Here is a 25,711-nt window from a genome sequence, read left to right as displayed (position 1 = left end):
TGTGTGACTCTGTTTAATCTTCTCGAACCAAATCATTTCAGAAGGGCCTCAAATTTGGAGCGGATGGTTAAGTAAATTTGGACTCAATAATGTGGTTAGAGGGAAACACCAATTCGATCTCATTGTTACGTTGCCTCCAGAGAAGAGAATTCTACGTATTCCTAGATGATCAAAATTAAGTCAAGATGGCCACAATAGCATTCAGGATGTGAATGGTGCAGTAAATAGGACTGCTTTGAATAGCTTTTCATCCACAAATCAATTTCTGCAGACTCTTTGTCAAAGGCTCAGCCTTCCTTTGGGATTGCTGAACTATAACAATCTTGAAGAGTTACACACCAAGGGGATGACTGTCAGCCATTCTCCAACTCAGTTGTGGAATAAACAAGGGAAAATGATTTGGGTTGCCAAAGGAAGGATTTCGGTGTGCTAGAAGTCAGAAATTCATGAAAGGAAGGGTTGCTACACTTTGGAATAGGTTGTGGAGAAAGGGTGTGGCATCACCTTAATAATTATAGTATTTGTTAAGTGCTTACTATATGCCAGGCACTGTACTAGTCACTGAGGTAGGTACAGGTTAATCAGGTTAGACACAGTCTCTTTCCCACAGGGGGTGGGGCTCATGGTCTTAATCCCCATTTTACATATGAAGTAACTGAGGCACAGAGAAGTTAAGTGACATTCTCAAAGTCACACAGATTACAAGTGGCAGAGGCAGGAGAAGAACCCAGTTCCTTTTGATTCTCAGGCCTGTGCTTTATCCACTAGGTCATACTGCTGTGGAGGCCTCTGGAAAGGGAGGAGTCTTATCTGTCTAGGAAGGCTTGGGGTGACTCTCCTTTCCTGTGATTCTAGGGTTGTTTTCTAGCCACTGGATACAGTCATGAGATTCTAATAAAAATGATAATTAGTGTAGTATTTATTAAGGCTTACTGTATGCCAACCACTATACCAAGCACTGTGATAGGGATAAGATAATAAGGACAGATCCAGTCCCTGTCCTACAAGGGGCTCACAGTCTAAGAGAGAGGGAGAACAGATACTTCATCCCCAATTGACAGATGAGGAAACTGAGGCAATGAGAAGTTAAGCAACTTGCCCAAGGTCACATAGACGGCAAGTGGCAGACCCAGGTCCCCTGACTCCCAGGCCCGTGTTCTTTCCACAAGACCATTCTGCTTCTCTAGTCTCTAAATTTCTCAGATGGATCCTCCTAGGGATTGTCAGGATTGAATGATAGAAAATCTTCCAGTCTTGATATAACATCACCAAACAATTGCATTCTTTAGGTTCATTTTAGGCTTAATGATGGAGTCCCTGCCTTCAGCTGAGGTCATTTTCACTCTTCAGATGCCCTGCTGAACAGCTAGGGGAGAAGGTAGTTTTCATCTGGCTGCCCAACTCGAAAGGGTGATTGTTATTTGGGACACTCTACTTTGAATCCCACCTTTCATCACTGTCATCATCTGTACTTAGTGAGTGCTTATTGTGCAAAGCCCTGTCTTAGACTCTTGAGAACCTACATAAAAGAGTAGAACACAAAGTCCTACCCTCAAGGAATTTTATCCCAGGCAACAGACTAAGTGGGCCTGTCAGGCATGACTGAGATACAGTGAGAAAAGAGACCATTAAGGCATTAAAATGAATGCAATAATTCCTGCTACAGCAGGATATTTGTGTTCTTGAAAACTCCTAAATATCCCCAAAATGGGAGAGTGTCAAGCATTGTTTCAATGGTGACAAGGGATTTGGATAAAAATGGTTTGAAACCAATTGAGACAGTATATGGAGAGTGTTAGCAAATGCAAATTCTGCCTCTTAAGCTTGTTTCAAGGATCTGCATTTTTTTTTGGTTTTTGGTTTTTGTATGAGAAGTACTGTGTCAGTTCATTAGCACTGTACAGGAAACTAATTTTGAAATACACTTAAAATTCACAGTTTCTGGTAGACATATGGTAACAGTGATCTTTAAACACTTAAAATTAGGCTCTATTAGAGGGATTCTGATTCAGTCATATGGCGTGATGGCTAAATCAGGGACATGTTAAGGAATTAGAGACAGTTTCCCTTTATTGCAGGGTTGTTTTCAACAAACTTTCCAATAGAGAAAACTTGCATAATATTCATGCCTCGAATGACACCACATGCTTGCATGCACACAAATATTTCTTCCAGTATTATTTTGTGTTCTAGCCATACCAACGTGGACCGTGTGAAGATCATTCCCTAATTCTCCAACAGGGTTCTATCCAAAGTGTGTGGTGAAAACAAAACATGCTTTATGAGACAACTGCCTGAATTTTCCCCTATTTTACTTTAGTGCTACTCAGCTTTCATTGCTTAACTTCTCATACATATGAAGTGTCCATGTATGAGATTTTTAGCTTTCTGTGGGTAGGGAACATCTCTACCAATTCTGTTATATTGCACTATCCCAAGCCCTTAGTACAGTGCCCTGCACACAGTAAGTACTCAATAAATCCCACTGATGATGATACCTGATTCACTTGGATATCTTCTCTGAGAGAAATTCTCTACATAGGAAACAGTGTCTGGTAAGTGCTTCCTGCTGCTTGAAATCTTCTTGAACTCCATCAGCTCAGGTGCTGATCTAGCTACTCTCACAGGCCAGCTGGACACAGCATCACTTGTCAAATGACCACTTTCTACAACAGGCCCTGAGAAGGCTATGCTCCACCGGTCAAATTTATGCAGGCAGAATTCCCTAGTCAGAGTACCTACAACAGTCTGGAAGCAGTGTGCCTAGTGGAAAGAGCATAGCATCAGAAAACTTGAATTTTAATCCCAACTCTGCCACTTGCCTGGTATGTGACCTTGGTTAAGTTACTTAACTTCTCTGGGCCTCATTTTCATCATCTGTGAAATGCTTGCCACAAAATAAGCTCTTACAAATACCACAATTATCATTATTATGATTTTTATTAGGTCTGAAATTAGGTTGATGAGACCCAGATCAATTAGTCAGTCAGTGGTATTACTGAACTCCTGTCGACTTTAAGTCCCTTGTGGGCAGGGATTGCATCTACCAACTCTGTTGTATTGTACTTTCCCAAGCTCTTAGTACAGTGTTCTGCACAGAGCATTCAATAATTATACTGATTGATTGGTTGATACTACACACTTTGGGGAAAAGAAAAAGGAAGCAAAAAAACTGAACATAAATGCATTATTGCAAATAAATTCTCCCTCTTTCCGGTCCAGTGAATAAATTATTCGTGCCCATGTTAAGGGAAATGGGTTTAAAATTCATTTTGGGAAATTGTGCCTGGGTGATCCTTAGAGATCTGGGCAGCCATCTCATAAATTATCTGTGCCTCTTAGGCCCTTGCATCTTCTTGGGGAAAATGTCCACTGAAGCAAAGTAGATGGCACCCTCCAACAGCCTTTTGTACAGAATAAAAGGCAAAGTATTTGGAATGATAATAATCATTAATAATTGTCATGTTTGTTAGGGTTTACTTTGTGCCAAACATTGTACTAAGCACTACGGTAGATAAAAGTTAATCAGGTCAGACACAGTCCCTATCCCTCATGGGGCTCAAAGTCTAACTAGGATGAAGAGGAATGTGTCTGTTTATTGTTGTATTGTACCCTCCCAAGTGCCTAGTACAGTGCTCTGCACACAGTAAGCACTCAGTAAATACAACTGAATGAACTGAATGAATGAATTAACACATTTTGAATCCTCTGATTCCCAGATCTGTATTCTTTCCACTAGACCATGCTGCTTCTCTGGGGAAAAAATTTCAGAACTATTGATTCAATCACTGTTAGGATAGCTCTCTCTGGCTCTCTAGGCCACATTTTAGAGCATTTTATTCTTGGACATAAAATGGAATATTTGAGTTCTGAAAGAACTCACCTCCCTCCAAAAGATGTCCCCATTTGACACCTGAACTTCTGGAAAGATCAATCCTGGCAAGTGGGGAAGTGTCAACCAATAATTACACTGAAATCAGCAAAGAAAGAATTAGAGTAAGAATGTCTCCTCTAGACTGTAAGATCCTTGTGGGAAACGATCAGGTCTGCCAACAATATTGTATTCTCTCAGTCAAGCCCTTAGTACAGTGCTCTATACAAAGTAAGCATTCAATAAATACCATCGATCCATTGATCGGAGTGAAGAGTTGTTGAGAGAAAGAACGATTTTTCCTTCACTTGGGCTGTGTGCCACCACCCACCAAAATGCATATAAGCTAGGTAAGAGGGAGGAAGGCAAGCTATGACACCATCTAAAACTTACAGGGTATCCTATTTCTGTTGTAATCAGACCTTTGGTTCACTGTATAAACTTGATAGTTGACGGTTGTTTCTGAGACTATTTTCGAGTACTGTCTCATCAGCTATTCCCAGAGGACTCCAGTCAAGTGCACCTGGAAATTAGATGTGTGTGGTTAACCGGTCCTAAGAAAGTCTGAATATGAAAGAATGGGTTTTGTTCCTAGAATGAAATTTCAGCAATTACCTGTAGGATGCAATAGAAATTTGAAGAGTGAGTGACAAATAAAGGACGATGACTACTGCCAAAGCCTGTAGCTTTCACCCCTGCTGTTTGATCCAAATAGAGTTCAAATCCCAACTGGTTTTAGGGCAAAGAAACCCTGCCAATGTCTTGTTTATGATGTGTCCACCCACGTGAAAATTGGCATTCAAAATCAATCTGTGCCTAGTATTTCAGATGGAAAAAGCTTATCTTGCTATTCACACCTCTTTGTCTTGAAGGCATATGTACTAAAAATCACTGACTGAGTAGTATCTGGAATAAAGCATTCTGTTTCTCTACTGTCAGACTGTTTTATAGAAAGTCTGCCCTGGCCGATAGAATGTACAAAACAGCCAAGTGAGCTTTCATCTTCCCTCTTTGAGGAGTGTAGAAATAGTATTTTGTATCTAAGCCTTTCAACTGCAGAGCTCAAAGCCCTTGATAACATCAATTTATTGATCCTCTTGGCACCCAGAGAGTTCGCTGTTATCATGCCTTCTTTACAGATGGAGAAATCCAGAGACTGAAGAATTTGCCCAAAGGTCTTACTACAGCAGCCAGGAGAAGAACTGGGAACAGCATCTCCGCCCTTCGACTTTCCATCTCAGCCTCCTCGCAAGAGCAGAATAAGAAATGTGAAACCTGGCGGATTTTCCAAGTGTGTATCATTTACTTGCTCTCAACTTCTCCTTAATTGATTTGGTTGTAACACTGGTCCCAGCACTTCTGCACTTACTGCTCAATCAATCGATCAGTCATTTGTATTTACTGAGTGCTTATTGAGTGCAGAGCACTGTACTAAGCACTTGGGAGAGAACAATATAACAAAGTTGATAGAAGCAGCGTGGCTCAGTGGAAAGAGCCTGGGCTTGGGAGTCAGAGGTCATGGGTTCAAATCCTGGCTCTGCCACTTAGCTGTGTGACTGAGGGCAAGTCACTTAACTTCTCTGTGCCTCAGTTACCTCATCTGTAAAATGGGGATTAACTGTGAGCCTCACGTGGAACAACCTGATTACCCTGTATCTAGCCCTGCACTTAGAACAGTGCTCTGCACATAGTAAGCGCTTAACAAATACCAACATTATTAACATTATTATTTCCTGCCCACAGGGAGTCTAGAGAGACTGATTTGGGTTACTACAGCAGAAATAATTTGCAACTACAAGTCTTACACAGCTATAGGTATTAGATCTCAACCTCGAGAACAACATATGTCATTCTAAACAGGCAGGGGTCAAATAGAAGTGATTTATTCAAAAAGGATTATCCTCAGCCTTTTTTTCCTGTTCCTTTGCACTTCTAGTGTGCCTGTTCACTTTAAGTGGTAACATGGAAGGACAAGGAAGAGAAGGCCAGTATTCCAACACTGAGTATTTATTGTGAATAGTTTCAAGGGACCTGTTGTGACCTGTAATTGAGTGGGCTTGTTAAAACTTTGGGAGACAGAATTGAAAATATATAAAACTTTGATTAATTTGGAGAATGGTACTACAAGCTGGATGAAATTAATCAGGGACAAGTGTAAAGTAGTCTACTTTGGGACAGAATGAGAAATGATAGAAGATTGTCTAAGTCCAAGTGTCCTATCACCAAGTGGAACACAAACTAAATGTCAGACAAGTAGTGCTATTATTAAAAATGCCACGATGTAGGCTTAAATGGCAGAATAGAAAGGAAAAAAGACTCCCTTATTTTTGAAATGGGGGATACAAAAGCAAAGAGTGGTGAATCTTAAAATTTCCAGAAAAACGGCTAACAACCAGCCTGGAGGAAGTAAATGGGGAGAGGAGGCTTTCTGAAAGAGCTGTCCTGTCCTCTTTTTCCGCTTCTCCAAATCCACACCTGATAAGAGCCACCCTATCCTCCCTGCCTCATCTCCCACCACACAGCTGATCAGCTCCACAACCTACATTATTGAGGAACCTTCTCCTTTTACCGATCCTTGGACCAAGAACCCCCAAATTCCTGGACTTTCTTTGGTAGAAGAAAGTAAAAAGCAATGAACAGAAATTAGACTTAGAGAACCGGGAAGTAATTATCCTGCTTTGTTTCTGCCCTTATTATATAAATATATTTATACCCACTTCCACACAGATATACACACAGTTGTCCTTCATATTTGAAGAAGGCAAGATGGTGAAGTCAGTGTGGGATCCACAGTTCCAGTCACATTGTGTACACAAAAAGGTTGTCTGATTAACTCTTGTGTTTTGGTGCTTTTTGTACAGTTTTGGTCCTCACATATTTTAACGATGCAGAGAACTTGGGAGACTTCAGAGAGAATTGGAAAGATTAACGAAAGACACAGTTGAAAAGACCCTGTGAGGAATAGTTGGAGGAATTGGAGAGATTTAGTTTGGATTGAACACTGAAGGGATGCTGATTAATTCTCATCCAGAAAATGCAAGGTTTCATGGGATGCTGGCCATGAGGATTTAACCAAGAAAAAAGGAAATGGATTCAAGTTGCAGCAGGAGGAGATTCAATAGGATATGCTGAAGAACCTTCAGGTTAAGGCTGTTGAGATACTGGAACAAGGTGCTTAGAGAAACTGCAGAGTCTCCATCCCTGGAAAGACAGGACCTGAAAGGAACAGAAAGTCGGGCCCAGGTGGATTGGCCTGGATCAGACGACCCCTGGAGATTCTTACCAGTTCTAGAATTCCATGATCAAATTTCTAATGCCTCTAGGCAATGGATGGACTCTTTTAGAGCATGTGGAAAAGGATAATAATCTAGGCTGGGGAGGGATGAGGAGAAAGCAGAATTTGAATTGCATTAGCTTCAGTTTCCGTAGATAGACACACCTTTAAAAAGCAACACCTCTTTGGGGAATCTAGGCAGCAAGATAAACTGATGATGATGGTAGTAGTGATAAATTGTATTATTAGTAGGCGTAGGAATAGTAATAGTAACATTATTTATTAGCATACATTGAGTGCACTACTCTGCACTAAAATTTGGGAGATACAACCGAAGTAACACAAGGTATGTTTCTGAACAATAATAATTGTGGTATTTGTTAAGCTCTTACTATGTTCTGAGGGGTAAATGCAATATACAATCAGGACACAGTCCCTGTCCAATTTGGGACTCACACTCAGGTATTTTAATTCAGTCTAATCAGGAGGGTTGTTTTGTGGATTTGCAAAGATTCAAGTGTAAATATATATTAGTATTTATGTATGTGTAAATATACATATATATATATATAGGTATATGAGTTTTTTAAAATGTGAATTTAATTATATTTAGTGAGACTTTCCAAGCCATTAGAAATGTTTTGGGCCGGATTTACTTCCTCTTTACCTCCTCTTTATCATTATCATGTCATTATCTGTGACTCTGCATATCCCTTTTTTCCTCTTCTAGCTGTAAATTATTTTAGTGTCTCTCTCCCCAGCTAGAATGTAAGCTCCTTGAGGACAGGGACATTTTCTACTAACTCTTTCATAATTTCTAAACTCTTAGTTCAGTACTGTGCACAGAGTATAAACTCAATAAATAAATACTTGTAATTGATTGATTCAATGATTCAGAGAACTTCCAATCTGCTAGAGACCATGAAGACTGACTCTGCTTTAAGGGAAGTACCCAGATGCTACTGCATTAAAACTAAAAGCCCACCTCCTGGCTAAGAGCCCAAACTAGGACTAACTTGATCTGGAGAGATTTTCCAAGTGGCTTTTATTTTTTAATGAAAATTCACTTGGGCTATCCAGAGCAGCAGAGTCCAAGTCACTTAAGCACTCTTAATGGTGAATCACCCAGAGAATCTTTGCTCTTCTTCCATTCCTTTCTTCCCCTCCCCTGTTGGCCCACTGTCCCAACCAAACACAGACCGAGGAGCAGAAAAACATGACAATGTGGGGCCAAGAGTGGGAGTGAGCCACGGATAAGAGAGTCAAACAAAGAGTCTGTGGCATCGGGGGAACCCAAGTGACTTGGTCACCTACCACACACCCAACTCTCCAGTGGGAAGATAACAAATGTCTTAGTTGAGGTCGTACAGTGAAGTCATCTGCTAAAAGACAGGGCAGCCATCCTGACACAAACCCCTAGACTCCCAGGGCCATGCTCTATCTGCTAGGCCACCCTGCTTGGGGATGTTTCTCTCACATTCTCAGCGAAAGAGATACCAAAAACGTGTAGCAAATTAAAGCTAGACTGGGGAAAGAGCTTTAACTGGCTCTATCTTTGAAGGCACTGTTGTCATTTCCTGACCACAGTAGTGACACTGTGATGGCGAATTCAGGGCCATAACATGTGCTCATGATTAGAAAACAGGATGTGGGTGGAATGAAAAAAAATCATGTTTGTTAAGCGCTTACTATTTGCCAGGCACTGTTCTAAGCACTGGAGTTGATACAAGGTAATCAGGTTGTTCAATGTGGGACTCACATTAATCCCTTAGATTAGGTAACTGAGGCACAGTGACTTGCCCAAAGTCACACAACTGACAAGTGGCAGAGCTTGGATTAGAACCCACGACCCCTGACTCCCAAGTCCATGCTCTTTCCACTAAGCCAAGCTGCTTCTCTAGTCATGCATATGCTCTTACCATACAACCTTTAACTCAAAGTTAGCTGAGATGTTTTAGGAGAACAGTGTCTCTGTCACTCTGGTCTTTGCTGCCAGTTAGGTTACTTTTCTAGGATTCCTACTGTCTCCTGCAGGTTGCCTTTTGTAGTTAGTCCAGAGAACTGGATTTACATGTTTACTCTAACCATGAATGGTTGCTAATTCTGGTCAGCAGTGTTGCAATCATAAGGAACGGTAGAGGAATGATGTGAATTATAAAATGAACCTGAATCTGGCAGAAATTTCTGCAGCAAGATTTCCTTTGGCTGAAGACACTGTGGGAATGATTTCATAAGAAAGATGTAGAGCAGGGATAACTTGAACTGCCTCAAGTCATTCGGTAAGGAAATGTGCTATTATATTATGCTGTACTTTCCCAAGTGCTTAGTACAGTGCTCTGCACTTAGTAAGCACTCAATAAATACAAATGACTGATTGATTGATTGATTGATTGATTCCTCTCCTGCTTCTATCTCCTCCAGTTAACATCATCAGCCATAGCTTTTGAGCCCCTTCTGGATACAGACACTGAACTAGCACTATGGAAATGTTCATTGTTAGTTAAGGACATGGACCCTGCTCTCTATGAGCTTCCAATCTAATGGGAAAGACAAATGGGAACATACGTGAAGACACTAGAAGTAAAAGAGTAAGAACTCAGTAACAAATCATAAAAATGAATATCAGCAATTAAATAGCAAACGAATAGCAAACAAATTAGCTTCTGAATACTAAGGACTCACTTCACTCTTCATCTTGTTTCCCCTCTTTGTTTTCTCTACTTTTTCTTTCTGGTTCCTCTTTCCTCTACTATTTCCTCCTATTCACTTTCCCACTCTTTGCACTATCTCTCCATTCCTCCCTATCCTTTCTGCTCTTCTCCTCTTTTTCCCTTCCCTCTTCTAATTTTCTAGTCTCTCCTCCTCCCCTTCCCCCCATTCCTCTCCCTTCCTTTGTCTTCTAAGAAGCAAGATCTTTGCTGGAAAATGTTGGAGGTCAAATAAATGATTTCCAAGAATAAATGGAAAAAATGAGAGGCTGATGAGGACGGAGACCTCATGGAGGATATTAGCAGGGACAGGTTTATCAGGATAGAAATAGAGAATACTGAGAAGGCCCGAACCCAAGCAACTGAAGGAGTAAAGATGCTTCTTTACAGAGCCTAGGGATAAGGCAGGCAAAATGCATTCCTGGGGAGCAGGAGGGAAAGAGTCATCACCAGAAAAGACCGGTGAAAAGATAGATAATAATAATAATAATTATTATTATGATGATGTTTGTTAAGCACTTTCTATGTGCCAGGCACTGGACTAAGCACTGGGGTGGCTACAGGCAAGTTGGGATGGACACAATACCAGTCCTATGTGGGGCTCTCAGTCTCAACCCCCATTTTTACAGATGTGGTAACTGAGATTCAGGGAAGTAAAATGACTTGCTCAAGGTCACACAGCAGACAATTGGTGGAGCTTGGATTAGAACCCAAGCCCTTCTGACATCCATGCCCATGCTCTATCCATTGTGCCATATTGCTTCTCTAGGTCTGTAAAGAAAAGATGAAAAGACAAATATGTATACTCTTTACTGACCCTTGAAGAAGGAACTTAATGACTAGTGCCTAAAGTCAATGTTATTTCCAAAGTACTCTAGCTTACACTGAGAGAGAAGTTTAGGCTTGGGAAATTTGAACTCATATTTATGATTCTAAGAGAATCATTTAAAGATAGAAAACTGAAAAATAATAGACTTTAGGTGCAGACTTTGCCTCGCCTGTTCTTTTTTTTTATTTTGAGACTTGTGTTCTTTCTCCTCTATTTTCCTCTAAGTATCACATATCTTGTTTGTTGTCTCATCCTGTCAGTTCTTCTCTTTCACAGGCCAGCTAAGGCAGCACATTCCTTTTGACATAAACAGTGGTAGCTTTTTTTCATACTCATGTTTTAGCGGATCTCCATAGAATCAGCTAGCTCTAAGAAGTACAATATATCTAAGATGTGGCAAACATCTCCACAGCATTTATGTACATATCCTTATACCCACTTCCCCTCCCTGTAATTTACTTGAATGTCTATCTTAGGTTGTAAATTCCTTGAGAGTAAGGATGTGCTTATCAGTTCCATTGTGTGGTGCTCTTCCAAGCACTTAGTACAGTGCTCGGCACACAGTAAACACTTAATAATAATAATGTTGGTATTTGTTAAGCACTTATTATGTGCAGAGCACTGTTCTAAGCGCTGGGGTAGATATGGGGTTATCAGGTTGTCCCACATGAGGCTCACAGTTTTAATCCCCATTTTACAGATGAGGTAACTGAGGCGCAGAGAAGTTAAGTGACTTGCCCACAGTCACACAGCTGCCAGTGGCAGAGCCGGGATTTGAACCCATGACCTCTGACTCCCAAGCCCGTGCTCTTTTCTCTGAGCCACGCTGCTTTTCTAAATACTCTAATAAATAATACTAAATACTCTAATAAATACTCTTACTACAACTAATAATAATTATCATTAATAATTATTAATAATGTTGGAATTGTTAAGCGCTTATTATGTGCAGACCACTGTTCTAAGCGCTGGGGTAGATTCAGGGGAATCAGGTTGTCCCACGTGGGGCTCACAGTCTTAATCCCCATTTTACAAAGGAGGTAACTGAGGCGCAGAGAAGTTAAGTGACTTGCCCACAGTCACACAGCTGACAAGTGGCAGAGGCGGAATTCGAACCCATGACCTCTGGCTCCAAAGCCTGCACTCTTTCCACTAAGCCACGCTGCTTCTACTACTGATAATTATCTGGAATTTACCACAATTACCTTTAACAAAGCACAAGATTCCAGGTTTGAGCACACCTTCTGCTTTTTTTTATAACTTTATCTTTTTAAAAAAATATGAATGAGCAAACCATGTCTTTCACAGCTGCCCAGGTTTTTTGACATTTGATTTATCAGCACATTTTTATGGCTTTTATAAAATGTGGGTGCTAGGCGTGAACATATTGATAAAGATCTAGTTTAAATCAATTAATCAGTCAATCATTTATAATTATACGTATTTCATGTCTACTGTGTTAAGCACTTGGGAGAATACACCAGAATTCATAGAGCACTGTGCTTGTGTGCATTATCATATCCTGGCCTGTCTGGATCTAGAAAACTGCAGGGTGTCGAATATACAGCTTCTGGCCTTTAAGAAGAAGTCAGAAGTGGGTGTGCCTTTGTGCAAAAAAACCCCAACAAAACAAAACCTAAAACGAATCTGAGAACAATTAAGTTCTATTACTGGCTGCTGAAATGGAGGCAAAAGTGGGGCTTGATAGAAAGGAGGCCTGAGTTTCTGATCCAACCAGAAAGAGAATGTGTGTTACTGCTTTGTTGAACTATGGCAAGCTAAACCATTTTCAGAAGCAGAAAGCTGAAGGCAGAGCCTGTTCTCTAGGAGGTGACTCAAGTATATATTTCTCTGATGTGGTTCAGGTGTGAAATATCCTGTGGTTGCCCAAGTCTGACTACAAAATAATAGAAAAGATAAACAAACTCATTTTCTCTCCTTTGGACAAGCTCAGTGTTTGGTAAAGGATGAAGCATTAGGAGTTCATCACTTCAAGGCACTGTTAACTTGGAAGTAAGTGGGAAATACAGTTGCCAATCTAAGCATGGTTAGGATCAGTGAGTCAGTGTTTGAAAACAGTTTTGAATCCTTTACACGAAAGGGGCCAGATAGTGAGCTCGTTGCTCTAGACTGTACACTCTTTGTGGGCAGGGAATGTGTCTGTTGTATTGTACTCCCCCAAGCATTTAATACAGTTAGTGCTCAAGAAATATGATTGAATGAATCAATAGGGACAGCAACCTTGCAAATCAGTATCAAAAATCACCAGTCAGATCATTTTTTGCCCTGATTTAATTCTTTTATTCAACCCCACAACACCAGCAAGTATGTACCTATCAGTAATTTTGTTTATTTCAGTTAATATCTGTCTTCCCCTCTAGACAGTAAGCTTGTTGGGGACAGGGAATTTGCCTGTTATGTTGTTACACTGTACCCTTCCAAGTGCTTAGTAAAGTGTTGTGCACACAGTAAGGGCTCAATAAATATGATTGATTGGTCCAGAAGGCATTTAAAAAAATGATGATACTTATATTATTATTTTTGTCTCTTTTAAGTGCTTACTTATGTGCCAGAAACTGCGCTAAGTGCTGGTACATTCAAGAGAAGTCAGATTGGAAATAGCCCCTGTCCCACATGGAAATGATGGGTATCTGATCCTCACTTTTCAGATGAGGAAACTGAGGTTAAGGTTGAGTGAGTTAAGTGACTGGGTCTATATCACTCAGTGGGTCATTGGGAGAGCTCCAATTAGAACCTGGGTCTCCCACAAACCGGCCTCCCCACAAAGGTGGAAATAAATGAATCTGCCATTTAATTCCCTCCACACCTGTTATCGTTTCACATAGGCAACAATAAATCAGTTGTATTTACTGAGCACTTACTGTGTGCAGAGCATTGTACTAAGTTCTTGGGAGAGTATAATATAACAGAGTTGATACAGTCTGCAGTTTTTCTCCCCCTGTTGCTGGTTGAGGTCAATATCTGATTTGATTCATGAAGTCTAACTTAAATTATCTTCCAGTTACCTCACAAATAGTCACTTGCTTGAAAGATTTACCCCATCCGTTTAGTTTAGCTGACATAACCCAACCGAGTGTTACGAATTTGAATTTGGGGAGCAATCAATCAATGGTAACTATTGAGTTTTTACACTATAAAGAGTACTGTGTTCAATTCTTGGGAGGGTACAGTGGAGTAAATAGAAACAATCTAAGGGAGACAGACAATAAAATAATTTACAGATAAGTTTTTCACTTGCTTCTCTGTCCCTTAACCTCAGTTCCACTGCCAACAGGTGCAGGATGTTGAATTTAGGTTGTAAGATCACCGAAGGCAGGCATTGTCTACCACTCTGTTGTATTATGCTCTCCCAAGTGCTTAGTACAGTGCTCTGCACTCAGTAAGTTCTAAATAAATAACATTGATTGATTGAAGGCAGAATTTTCTGCCCTTGGGTACTGTTGCAGCCTGAAAAGAGGCTAACCACTAGATAGCAGTAGAAGCCTTAAGGCAATAGCCTATTAACTCATAGGGTCTCTGGATTGTGTTTCTGTAGTTATAAGTTCAGGAATCACAGTGGTCCTTTTTGCTTGAACAGTTTCCAGCTTTTGCAGTCCTCCCTCCTCTGTTTGAAAAGTAGAAAAATGATGAATGATTCTTTGGCCAAACCCACAGTACATTGCCTTCCCCTCACCCACTCTCGGAAGTTGAACAGAGGCACGTTTTGGCTAATGATGTCATCTTCTTGCTTATGAACCAGATCAGTACTACCCCACCAAGATGCTTTGTTTATATCAATCAATCTATGGTATTTATTCAGCACTTACTGTATGCAGAACACTACATTAAGACATTGACAGAGTACAACACAACAACAGACATATTCCCTATGCACAGTGAGCTTTTAGCCGGAAGTACTACAGTAAAGTCTTTGCAATTCATTTATATAAATTCTGCAAATTCTGTTAGCATAACTTTTCCGGCCACAGAAAAATAACATTATTTCAGGAAGGAATGTAACTTAAATTTCTTAGCCATTCAACTGGATAACCTCACCATCCCATCATTCTCCAGGTGAAACAGAGAAGTTAAGTGACTTGCCTAAAGTCACACAGCTGGCAAGTGGCAGAGCCAGGATTAGAACTCATGACCTCTGACTCCCAAGCCCGGGCTCTTTCCACTGAGCCACGGTGCTTCTCATCTTTCCAAGACAGAGGAAAAAGCTGGAAAACTGGTAGATACATTCCCTTCCCACAACGAACTTACAAAAAGCAAAGAAGGAAAACTAAGATAATAATAATTATGGTATTTGTTAAGTGCTTACTGTGTGCCAAGCACTGTTCTAAACACAGGGGCAGATACAAGGTAATGAAGTTGTCCCCATGGGGCTCACAGTCACTCTGAGCATTTTATTTCTCAAGATTGAGAATGTGAAGACTGTAAATCTGATCATTTTGTTTTCACTCCTGTTTAAATCTAATCTATGCATTTTGACCGTTTGCCTCTGCCACTTTCTTTCCAGTGCCCCATACTGGTACCAGCCTGTCCTGCCTTCCACACCCCTCTGGATTCCTTCCAAATAAAATCCTCTTGCATTTTACACTGAATACCATTTTCTTTCACTTCCTGTTTCCATGAACTGTGAGAATGTTAATCTCTTGTCTTACTTCCGCCTTAAGCCTTTGGAAAGAGAATAGACTAATAACCACATGGAGGTTTTAACTCAGTTTTGTTCACAAAACATTATCCTCTCTTCTATTAATGAGGAAAATCTCCATAAGCTCTTAAATACCCTGTTGGTCAACCAAGAACAAACTCCTGAGGCATTCACCTTTAAGCAAGAGTCTAGTGGAGATTTATTTCACTCACAGAGAGCAAAGCAATCTTTCCTGCTGTCTGTGATGAATATTATCTCAATGAAATCATCAAAAACATCCTAGGAAAAATTGTATTTATTCACATTTCCATCACTGTCATTGCCTTGTAGAGATAGTGACTCGCTGTGGGGTATGTTTTTTAAATAAGAAAAATGTATTTAATTATTTTTGTTTCATCCTTTCCTTGAATCACAACATGTTGTCTTATATCTCTGGTGACATTGAAAATCAATTGATAGGAATGATAAATGCCAGTGATATTACTTCTGTGGCATCTTCTCCCTAAAAAGAGGGAAAAATGTCTTCAAACCACAGTGCAGAATGATAGTGATAGTAATTATGGAATTTATTAGGCTCTAACCATATGCTAAGTGCTGGGATAGATTTAGGGTAGTCAGATTATATATATATATATATATATAAATGTAAATTACGTGTATATATATATATATATATATATACAATGAGAATGAGCAAGGGAGAAGTGCACATTGTTTAGACATACGTACACTTCTCTCTTGTTCATTTTCATTGTGGGCAGGCAAGAGTGAACCATATCCGCCTCTCCTCTTTTGGAAGGGACTGTGGCTAGTGGTTAAGGGAGGAAAAAAAAGGAAGTGGGATTGTTTGTGTGTTGTTTTGAATGGGGGTAGGGTTGGGGGGCAAGGAAAGGGATAGTCTAGCACCATGCATGGGTTGACTATTCCACCCAGGCTGCAGGGAAGAACTGTGGGAGAACCAGGTGGAACCTTGCCCCTCCTGGGAAGAAGGGGGAGGCCATTCCTCCCTGTCCCACCGACTCATTTCTGAAAAACATTCAAACTTTCTAAGTTTTTGTGCAATATGAGGTTTGGATGCAAGTTAGATGGGCACCAATTTTAGTCTACCGTGATTTGAGTGACTCCTTCTTAACACTAATCCCTTTCTTTCTGGAGCTAAAACTGCCAAGCTGAATTTGAGATGGTGTATAGAATAAAGACCCTGATCTATGGGGCTTACTTCAAATTACCATGGAAGTGAAATATTTGGTTCCTAACTGTTTTCTGTTCATGACTACATATTCAAATTCCCAGAAGAAAAGCATATTTTACCTCCAACCAGATTCTTCATTAAGGATTGTGATCTACGCAATGTTTTAAACCTATAAATTCCATTCCTTGCCAAATGCAGCTCTCTGTTATGGGATCGGCACACATCATGCCCTGTTGCAGGGCATAATTATCACTTTTCTGATGTAATGGGGAACTGTAACTAAACAGAACATCCTTAATTCCAGGAGTTCTACAGCTGAAACATCAGGTGTAGAACACCTCTGTGAATGGGTGTCACTGCATTTAAAAATGCTTTTATGTGAATGCAAATGACCATTTGATTGTCTGTTTTTCCCCTTGAAACCTAAGCTGTAGATTGGAAGGCCCCTGTGGGCAGGGATCCTGCCTTCCAATTCTATTACATTGTATTTTCTCAAGGACTTAATACAGTGAACAAAGTAAGCACTAAAAAAAAAAAACAACTGATAGATTAATGGATTGATTATAAGGAATGCAGCAAGCCTGTCACTGGTTCCCTTCCTTACTAGGAAAAACATGGGTGGAAAAACGGCTACCCTAAATGAATCAAGGAATTTGTCATGTTATCTAGCAGCATTTGGAATTATATAACAAAAGAAGAGTCAACCAATCAATCATTTATTGAGCTCTTATTGTGTGGAGAGCACTGTATAAAGTCCTTGGAAAAGTACAGTATAGCAAAGTTGGTAAACAAGTTCCCTGTTCACCAAAAGCTTACAGTCTAGAGGCATTTTAATGTTTATCTCCCTTGACTAGATTGTAAACTCTTTGGGGCAAGATTGTGTCTACTAACTCTATTGTCCTCTCCTGAGAGCTTAGTACAGTGCTGTACACAGAGTAAGCACTCAATAAATGCTATTGATGTGTTGACTGACTTAAGGAGTTAAGGCGAACATTTGTGCAAGCATAAATATTCTTTCTAAATTACCGGAAGTAACAAGAATATGAATAACTAACTACTTTCATCATCAACAAAGCTCCAGGCAACCTACATGACAGTAGCATGTTTCTCTATTAGTTACTGTCATTCTACTACTATGAAAAAACCTTCTGTTGCTATCTGTTTGCCAACAGAGATGTGACACCATGGATCATTTACCTGAACCTCATTCTTCTGTATGACAAGATGAAAAATATTGATTTTTTTTTCAGTTGTGAGCTGCTGGTTCACAGAAGCTGACAGGGCTGTTGGTGTCACTTTTCTTGATGTCATCAGTGTTGATGTCCCACCGGAAGAGATAAAATCTATTAGCCATCCAGAAAAACGTCAAAACACAGCCCCGGAGAAGTTAGTATAAGTAGAGAATAAAATTCTCGTGTCAACTCGGATCTTGGAAGGTAGAGAAAGGAGGAGCAAGGATGGGCAAGGCTCGAGGCATTGAAGTGCCAGGCATAATATCCGTAGGCTTGCCACCAGAGCTGGTCCTACAGTTCGGCAACCTAGGGCAGAGCTGATGTACATATTCACTTGGGTTCACAGAAGAGAGACTGCTTTCAGGCTTGGTTCTAGTGGGTTGGGCAAGAGCAGATTAAGGGAGTTCTACTCAATAAATCAATCCCCCCTGGACCAAACCTCTGATGTGCTATTTCTGAGGCAAGGGTCACTACAAGACCCAGGAAATTGCACCACAAAGCTAACTCTGTCTGATGCCCCCCTTTGTTGTCTTCCCAACTGAGTTCATGAACTGGTGGTAAAACCTCAGAATCCTTCGACCCTGAGAGGTAGTTGTCCTAGGAGAGGGCTGTGATCAATCAGCTGTCTCTTCCCTCCCGATAATGTGGGCTGTTATGTTGGTAGTAGAGATAGAAAAGAATGGCTACTAGAAAATAGGACTCACTTCACTGTAAGACTTAATGCTATGATCCTTCTGCTATAAGCTTTAGCTTGGAGGGAGGGGGGGGCTCTTCAAATTTTTATATTTCTGCGTGTAATGTGAATGACCTGTTTTACAAACTAATAAGCGCATGAAAAAATAAATTTAGCTAATCTAACAGAGTTGGCCAAAGGTATGCTTGAGAAAGGCAAACCAAGTTAATTACAATAACCTGAATTTTCAATGCTTGGTTCACATTTCTGTTTCTAGATGTTTCTAGAAAGCATCTGTAATTGCCTTTATATACTACAACCACTTTCCCAGTATCTCCAAAACCTCATTCTGTCTTTCTTGATTTTTGACCCATAATCTTCAATCCAGGAATTCCTTTCCCCAGGAGAAACATCTTGGCCCAAGCACGAACAACACACCTGCTGTATACCATAATCACTTCGGATTCTCCATTGACGGTGATGATCAAAGTGGCATGAGGGGTTTCTGGACTCTTTGGGTCCCAGCATAGAAATCAGATTCAGCATTTTCTAAAGAAGCTGATGAAAAGCTGCCAGAGCATTCTATTTCTCAGCTTCCCCAAGTCCTTTGAAGACTTTAAGGGAATCCACCTCCTCAGTAAACATCTAACCTCTGTCCCTTATCCTCACCCTACCTGTTGTGCTAAAAATAGCCTCTGTGTTAGGCACAGGCACAAATGCCTGAAAGGATGTTGTGTGATTGCCTTTGAAAAGGCTGAAGTTTATCTGAGGGAGAGATGGGAATACTGAGATTCCTCAGGCTCACCCCTACCGGGGTCCCCTGGGACCTTTGTCTGTCTCTGTCTTTCCCTTTGGCAAAACCTTACAGCCCAACCCCAAGACAAGCCCTCTTCCTCAAGGCAACTTTCTTGTACACTCTCTCCCCCTCCCCATTTGATCTCATTTCACATCACAATAGAAAGCCCAATTTCTTCTTCGTCCAATTGACTCTTGCCACTGGTGTCTTTCCTAATTGTACCTCTGCCATTGTTGTTAACATTATAAAGAATGTAGGCCAAAATCTACAAGAATGTGATGTTCTGGTATAAAACAGCATGTACTGTTTAGCCGTAAGCTCATTTATACTTTAATGAGTGCAAAACGAAGCCATTGTCTGCTCAGTTGTGTTGGAGGTTTACCAGCACCAAACCTCTCTGGGAATGTTAAGCGGGTTACATACAACTAATATGAGGAAAGGTGGTCACTCTCTCCGGATTAAAGCTGGGGAACAATCAGGGCTCCTGTTTCAATGGCTCTACACAAAGCACCATTCTGATGAGAGTACAGCAATCACTGTTCCCTACCACGGGACTGACAAGCTGAAAGTCCCCCGCTGAATGCCAGCACAAAAGCTATATTGCTTCAGTTTGTTTATGTAAATGAAAACGGTCCATTTAATTATGCAAGTGTAAGATGCTGAGCAACGAAAAAGGTACTGATTGGCTAGTTTGATGGACAGGAGGTTGCTGGCAAATCTCAGACAAATCCTTGCATTATTACTCTGTCCTGTTTTTGCTCCTCTTCAGGCGAAACTTGTTGAGTAACGAAGAGAGAATAGTGGGCCTTCTTCCATTCCTGAAGCTGGGACCAGAACATCAGGACTTTAAGGGAGAAAAGGTAACGGACAAGAAGTTTCTTTCTCCTCACCAACTAATAGTTGGGCCTGTTTGTAATCATGACGGAAGTTCCAGGGTCAACCACTGTAACTGAATGCAATGGAGATATGTTTTCTGAAAAAGCTCAACTCGCAGGCACTGAAATTAGTGAAGGAATGACCAAGTCTTTTGACACTGTTCGAAGTGATTCTGCAGACACCACTGATGCACCACTCTCAAAAAGAAATCAGGAAGAATGCAAAAATCCCCAGGGAAAACTGCTATGTAGAGATCTATCTTTGTCTTTGGATGGAGAACAGCAGTTAGAAGGTAAGATATTAAATTTGACTTCTCTTGGGGGGAGGGTATTTGTGGCCTTTTAAGCATGTGTACTATTGTCAAGAATGGGATCTAGTATAAGTGCAAAGGCATAAATTCTTCTTCAATGGACAGGTTGATGTCGGAATGAGGAGATTCAGAGTCAGCCAGGTAAAGGCATATGAAGGGAAAAATAAGGTTTAGATTAATGAGCCTGAAAGAAGCAAAGGAATATTGCAAAAATGAATTAAATAAGGCATGATAGGTAGCTTCTAGTCAGTGTGGTTGCAATCTCATAGAAGCTGTTAGGTAGGGGTTGGGTTGTCTAATTAATCCCTTTCGAAATGTGTCATAAAATATTAAAGCATCAATCTTCCATTTTCTAAAGGAGAAACAGAAGAAATTGTCTCCACTGTCCAAGAGGGAACAGCAAATATCTCCCTGCAGGAAGCAAGAGCTGATGAAGTAACATCAGGGGCAGGTAATGAAAACTTTCTCTTCATACACAATCTTTATCTACCTGTAGTGATATTCATGATAGTAGTAATACTTGCAGTGCTAGTAATAGTAGTAATAGTAAAACTGGTAATAGTAGTCATGGCATTTATTAGGACTTATTTATAGGGTACAATGCTAAGAGCTTGAGAAGTTCAAAACAAGTGACATATTCTTCTTTTTAAAAAATGGTATTTGTTAAGTGCTTACTATGTGTTAGACTCTGTACTAAGCACTGGGGTAGATAGAAGATGATTAGGCTGCATACAGTCTATGTCCCACATGGGGCTTGCAGTTTAAATCCCCCTTTTACAGATTAGGTAACAGAGCCCCAGAGAAGTTAAGTGACTTGCCCAAGATCACAGAGCAGAGAGGTGGTACTACTGACATCAAAACCCAGTTCTTTTGAGTTCTAGGCCCATGCTCTTTCCTCTAGATAGCACTGCTCCTCATATTCTCTGCCCCCAAGGAACCTAAATTCTAATTCGGGATTTAGTCACAAAATATTTGCAACAGAGTAATCAAGATAACTAATTGAACGTACAGTTGGATCAGTGTATACACGTAAGTGCTGAGGATGGGCATAAATAGTTATCTATGTGCCAGAGATAACAACAGTTTTGCCCAGGGTTGGATGGTGAATTTTTGAATAAGCAATCTCAGAAATCCATCCAGACCTTCGAGACTATAGGGAGCAGATAAGGCAGTCATGATTTATCAGCCTTCTCCAACCTAGAAAGCATTCCTGGTTGATCCAGCCAGCCTGCATGGATGAGTTTAATGGAATGAAAGATTTTACATGGAGATTGAGCTGTTTGTCTGTTAGCAAGTACCAATATCTTCAACCATGTGCTGTGCCCAGACAAGGCTAAACAGATCCAGGAAAAGGTGTCTGCCCCCCAAAATCTAATGCTGAGACAGAGCTGAAATTAACTCTCATCCCCTTAACGAGGTCAGACCCCAAGTGTCAGTCCAGCGTGATTACTTAAATCTCATGAAGTATGATTCTCAGGATGTAGAATTAAATTAAATTGTACTTCTTTTCTCTTCATAAAAGTAGAAAAAAGAGAGGACATTTCTTATATCATGTGATACCATTATAGTCCACTGGAGAAATTCATCATAAAGGTGCTGTTCCTCTTAAAGTAGGCGTCTAGATTCCAGTGACAACATCATATGAATGTACAATAAAGCCTAATAAGGAATCTTTCACAGCCCAAATCCCAGGCACAAGCCTTTTTATCTCTAAATTGCAGGCAGCTATTTCGTAAATCATCAATTTAGCCAAATTAATATTTAGCCACTACAGGAAAATAGAGTACTTGGCTATTTGTTACAACATTTAAGCATTTAAAATAGAGATGCACCATGAAGGACTGAGGAAAGACCCTGCATCTTACAGCCTGCCACATTTGAATGGGGGAAGCCAGACTTGAAAGGGTCCTCAGAGACATTCAGAGGCCACTCCTACTTCCCCCTGCCCACACAAGCACCATATGTATGATAAACCTGAATGACAAATAAAAATCTTGCTTAAGAATCCATTTGGAGAACAAAAATGATGGGGCAGACTCTATTTACCCTTAAAATTGGTCTGCAGGACTCGAGATTTCTAGCCTGTCTGACCATTTCAGAGGCACATACTGTGTGCAAACTACTTGCTTTCTAAATGCTGGTGAGATTACTGAGAAGGTGAAAAATTCAAGGGGCACACATTGTAAAAGGAGGCAAGGGATGACCTACAAAGAGATGCACCCCAAATATCAGCAATTTCAACTTCCATAGTTGAAAATGAAATCATTCACTGCTACTCTTAGCACTCTCTGCAGCTTCCACCCCAAACAGCAACTCTTTCACAAGATTTTAGGTGCTTTAAAAGAACTGTTGTTCCCCATCCTCCGTTCTTAACCACTCTTCTCCCACTACACCTCAGCTTGCACACTTTGTTTCTCTTGAGCTAACACTCTTTACTGCACCTCAGCCTCATCTTTCCCCCAACCATCCCCTTGTTCATATCCTCCCATCTTCCTCCTCCTTCACATCTGACAGACCATTACTCTCCCCATTTTTAAAACTCTTCTGAAATCATATCTCCTCCAGGAACCCTTCCCAGATTAATTTCTAATCTCTTCCAATTGCCATTTCAGCACTTCTGTGACACATAAGCCCTTAGGTGCTCACATGCCTCCGTGATGCTGCTGATCATATCTTTAAGCTCTATTATTTCTTCCTCTACATAATTTATTTTAGTATCTGTCTTCCTCTGCTAGGTTGTAAACTCCTTGAAGGCAGAGATTATGCCTATTCACTCTATTACACTATCCCAAGCACTTCGTACAGTGCTCTGCACCTGCAGTAGGCACTCAATAAATGCTTTTGATGAATAGGAAACTATTGAAATTGCAAATTGTCAAAGATCGAGATGGGACATTCTATTAGACATCAACTAGACCATAATAAACTCACAATCTTAAGAAATGGAACTTGTTAGAATCCCTGGGTAGGATTCATGGTGTAGAGATGTTAGAGCTTTCTGGGAGAACTTAGTACAGTTCCCTGCACATCGTTAGCACTCAATAAATACCTCTGATGGATTGAGTTGGAGGTAGGAAGAGAGAAAAATTTCCAAGCAGGAGACCTGCCTCTTGAACACCTTCTCTGTCACCACCAGCAGTTGCCCCTGATCCTCTCTGCACTCTGTCTGGGTCTTGTTCCACCTCTTCCCAGCTCCACTGTGGCACGGTAGCAATCAGTAAATACGACTGATTCAAATCCCATCACTTCTACTACTACTGGAGTCTCCCTGGCCCGCTTCAATCATATTTAATGAGGGCTTACTGTGTTCAGAATACTATACTAAGTGCTTGGGAGAGTACAATATAACATAAACATTCCCTGCCCACAGTGAGCTTAGAGTCTAGAGGGGGAGACAGACATTAATATAAATATATACAATTACAGATTCGTATGTAAGTGTGTAGGGCTGGGAGGTGGAGCAGAGTTGGGAGGTAGAGGTCTGGATTGGCAAGGAAGATGGGAAGGAAAAATGAAGTGATCAGGGAGGTAAAGTTGGGAGATGGCAGAGAATGAAGTTTCTGGAAGAGGAGAAGACCCTTTGAAAATTGTTGAGAATTGTTTCTGCTATAGAAACAATTTAGGGGACTGTGCCAAGTTGGGTATTAAATGGGGTTGAGTGGCGGTATCTCTTTTGTTGGCTCCAGGACAGCCATCTACCCAGACGTGACCCTGTGGCATGGCATCTTGGCACAAAATACACAAACAGCTTTGTGTACCCTGCCATAGTCTCAGATATATCACTGTTTAAGACCAGTCAGCAATGGCTTAGTGGGGAATTATAGTTAGGCTAACCCTGGTGAGACATATTACAATTAGAAAAACAGTAGAGAGATTAGCCCATGGGAGCTTCCACGGTACTCTGCCTCTCAGCTTCCATTTCTCTTTTGCTACAGGGCTACAGGTGGCCAAGAATCCATTCAGCAGTAATGACCAGGAAATAACCTGTGAAGAAGAGAGGAGTATGGTGAAACTTCAAGGAGGAAGAGTTAGAGGAGGAAGAAAAACCGAGATCTCCCAGGCAGAAGAAGTCGAAGAAGATCTGGAGCGGCAGACGTCTCAGAAACGCAGCCAAGCTGGAAGTGAGCCTCAACTGACTGGGGAAGTGGAGGATGAAGAGCGAGAGAAAGATCACGATGATGATGACGTTAGCGGTGATGATGGTGACGAAGACGTCGACGAAGTTAGGTTGATAGAACTTAAGAAAGAAAATGGAGAGGATTCTTGCTTCAAGATGGAAGAAAATGGCAGCGATAGCAGCCCTCCAAGCAGTCCAAGTTTGAGTTCCCAGCCTGCAACGCCTGAAGAGCAGCCAGGCTCAGGGAAGAAAAGTGACATCTCCAGGCATAGCTACTCGAGGTATAACACAATATCCTATCGGAAAATCAGAAAAGGAAACACGAAACAAAGAATTGACGAGTTTGAGTCCATGATGCACTTATAAACTGGTGTGATGATTCATTCAATCGTATTTATTGAGCGCTTACTGTGTGCAGAGCACTGTACTAAGCACTAGGCATGACCAATGAAATTAGAGATCATTTTATTTCCCAGACATATCTTTTCATAGCATTCTTTAATCATCTCATTCTTTAATATATAATTTCATAACACTCTTTGAAAGACTAGCCTTAACACTTGCTATAAAATCATTTGGAAGCAGCTATAGGAGAAAAATCGACTTCGGTAAACTTAAATCAAGTTTATACTAAACTTACTCTTTGGCTCTCAATTTTGTAACAAGATTCAGAAAATGGAAAATGTTACTAATGGATTATGCAGAGTATTCAACGATCAATACCGTCAATGGGTCTGGTAGTGCTCTGGCAGTGTAAACTGGTAAATTTAGTCAGTCTAGTAACCCAATAAAGGAAACTGCTCTGCACAATGATTCCTTTCTCTGTTTTGAAGTCCTTCCAATTGATATCTTTCAAACGTCATCAAAATCTGATGAGTCATAGTAGACCTGATATTAAACCTCACAAACTGGTAAATGGATTAGTACTATTGAAGAATAATTCATTCATTCTTTCAGTCGTATTTATTGAGTGCTTACTGTGTGCAAAGCACTGTACTAAGTGCTTGGGAGAGTACAATATAACAACAAACAGACACATTCCCTGCCCACAATAAGCTCACAATCTAGAGGGTAAGATAGACATTAATATGATACACAAATAGATTACAAATATATATATAGATATCTAGGTATCTATATATGTATCTTTATAGATATATACATATATGCTGTGAG

At 40.6% G+C, this 25,711-nt stretch overlaps 1 protein-coding gene across 2 annotated transcripts; it reads left to right on the top strand.

Annotated features, from left to right (window-relative positions):
• Window positions 1–5,145: 5,145 nt before the first annotated feature.
• On the top strand, window positions 5,146–25,348 carry ERMN (ermin). 2 transcript variants are annotated; one of them, XM_029072605.2, is made up of 4 exons: window positions 5,146–5,162; window positions 20,002–20,400; window positions 20,777–20,869; window positions 24,354–25,348. In XM_029072605.2, exons 2-4 carry the CDS (start codon window positions 20,151–20,153, stop codon window positions 24,899–24,901), a joined length of 891 nt encoding a protein of 296 aa, XP_028928438.1. In that variant the 5' UTR covers window positions 5,146–5,162; window positions 20,002–20,150; the 3' UTR covers window positions 24,902–25,348. The 2 variants fall into 2 exon arrangements, with proteins under 2 accessions (XP_028928438.1, XP_028928439.1); XM_029072606.1 differs by lacking the exon at window positions 5,146–5,162 and adding an exon at window positions 19,834–19,907.
• Window positions 25,349–25,711: the final 363 nt, after the last annotated feature.

The sequence above is a fragment of the Ornithorhynchus anatinus genome, chromosome 9, assembly GCF_004115215.2.
Source record: "Ornithorhynchus anatinus isolate Pmale09 chromosome 9, mOrnAna1.pri.v4, whole genome shotgun sequence".
NCBI classification, from domain to species: Eukaryota; Metazoa; Chordata; class Mammalia; order Monotremata; family Ornithorhynchidae; genus Ornithorhynchus; species Ornithorhynchus anatinus.
Note: the sequence above shows the minus strand (reverse complement) of the source record. Positions and strands in the feature narration are given on the sequence as shown.